The sequence below is a fragment of the Dendrobium catenatum genome, unplaced genomic scaffold (assembly GCF_001605985.2).
Source record: "Dendrobium catenatum unplaced genomic scaffold, ASM160598v2 fragScaff_scaffold_1608, whole genome shotgun sequence".
Lineage (NCBI taxonomy): Eukaryota > Viridiplantae > Streptophyta > Magnoliopsida > Asparagales > Orchidaceae > Dendrobium > Dendrobium catenatum.
In genome coordinates, this window is record NW_021320070.1 from 2,030,327 (window position 1) to 2,031,636 (window position 1,310).

The following is a 1,310-nucleotide window of genomic DNA, read 5'->3' on the forward strand; positions in this document are numbered from 1 at the left end:
TCACACAAGATCTCCAAAACCTTCTTAATAAGTACTCATAAATAAAAACAATTTCAATCTTTTTTTTTTTTAAGTACATTCACACGAGTATCGAACGATCACAGAGAAAAAAAAATATTTTATTTGAAATAAATGTAACTCGAGTACCGGCTAATTAATCAATCCGCCGGCTGATTTCGCCGGCAAGAAAAAAACTGTAGAACCCCGTCAGATCCACCGGCGATCAGCGTACAATCATCAGTACCGCCGGCGCCGGCGCCACGCCAATTGACTGCGCTCGTAAAGCTTGACTCGGCCGGCCCGAATCCTCGAACCCATATTGGCTCTCCCCACCTCAAATCGTAAACAAACACTTCATTAGTCTCGGACCCGCAACCGATAAGCCCACCCTCCCGCCACACCGCCATACCAACAAAACTCCTCCCGTTCCTGTGGCCTCTGTACGCCCGCAACTCCCTACCGCCGGCCTCCCACAGCCGGTGGGATCCGTCCGTCCCCGACGACAGCATCCGCACGCCTCCCATAAATCGGACGTACGTCACCGTTCGCTTGTGCCCTCCGAAAACCGCCACCGGTCCGGCCCCCGCTGCCCGTAGATCGTAAACATAAGCCCGCCTGTCCGCACATCCCAGAGCCAGATACGGCCCATTATCAACTCGGTCGAATTCCACGCAACAGACCGATCCAGTCCCCGCGTGAACCGCGGTTCCCGCCGCGGAACTTCGCGGGTCCCACACCTTCGCCACCCCATCGTCGGAGCCCGAAGCCCCGAGATCGCCGGCGGCTGAGAAATCCACGCTCCAGACCCGGCGGCCGTTATGGTCGTGGCGCTCAAAAACCGACTCACGATTCTCGAGGTCGTATTCAGTAACAACTCCGTCGTAGTCGGCCGCGGCGATAAGGCGGGAACCGGTGGCTGGACGGAAACGGAGGCTGCTGAGCTTGGCGGGGGTGCAGAGATAGAAGTCGCATGCGGAGGAGTGCGAGAGAAAAGCCGGGGGGTTGTGAGGGAGGAGAGTGGCAAGAGTGTAAAAACGTATCTTGCGGGCGATTCCAGCGGTGGCGAGGAGGCGGTCGGAGGGGTCAAGTTCGATGGCGCCAATGGCATCGGAAGCCTCCGGCCTGGAGGCCGGCGGCGAGACGACGGTGGCAAGACGGAAGTTCCAGTCGCAGTGAGCTCTATCTGCTTCTTCCTTGTTGGTGTTCGTCGATTCTGGTTGTTGAGGCTCCGCGTTCATAGTCCATGCATCATAGGCGCGGCGTGGAGGGAGAGCGGCGGAAGAGATAATGTAAGATTGAGAAGATTTTTG

General features: G+C 56.7%; 1 protein-coding gene across 1 annotated transcript; it reads right to left on the reverse strand.

The window, feature by feature from the left end:
- Positions 1-1,310, reverse strand: LOC110099814 (WD repeat-containing protein RUP2-like). Its single transcript, XM_020827102.2, has one exon. The coding sequence runs from the start codon at positions 1,236-1,238 to the stop codon at positions 159-161; it is 1,080 nt and encodes a 359-aa protein (XP_020682761.1). The 5' UTR covers positions 1,239-1,310; the 3' UTR covers positions 1-158.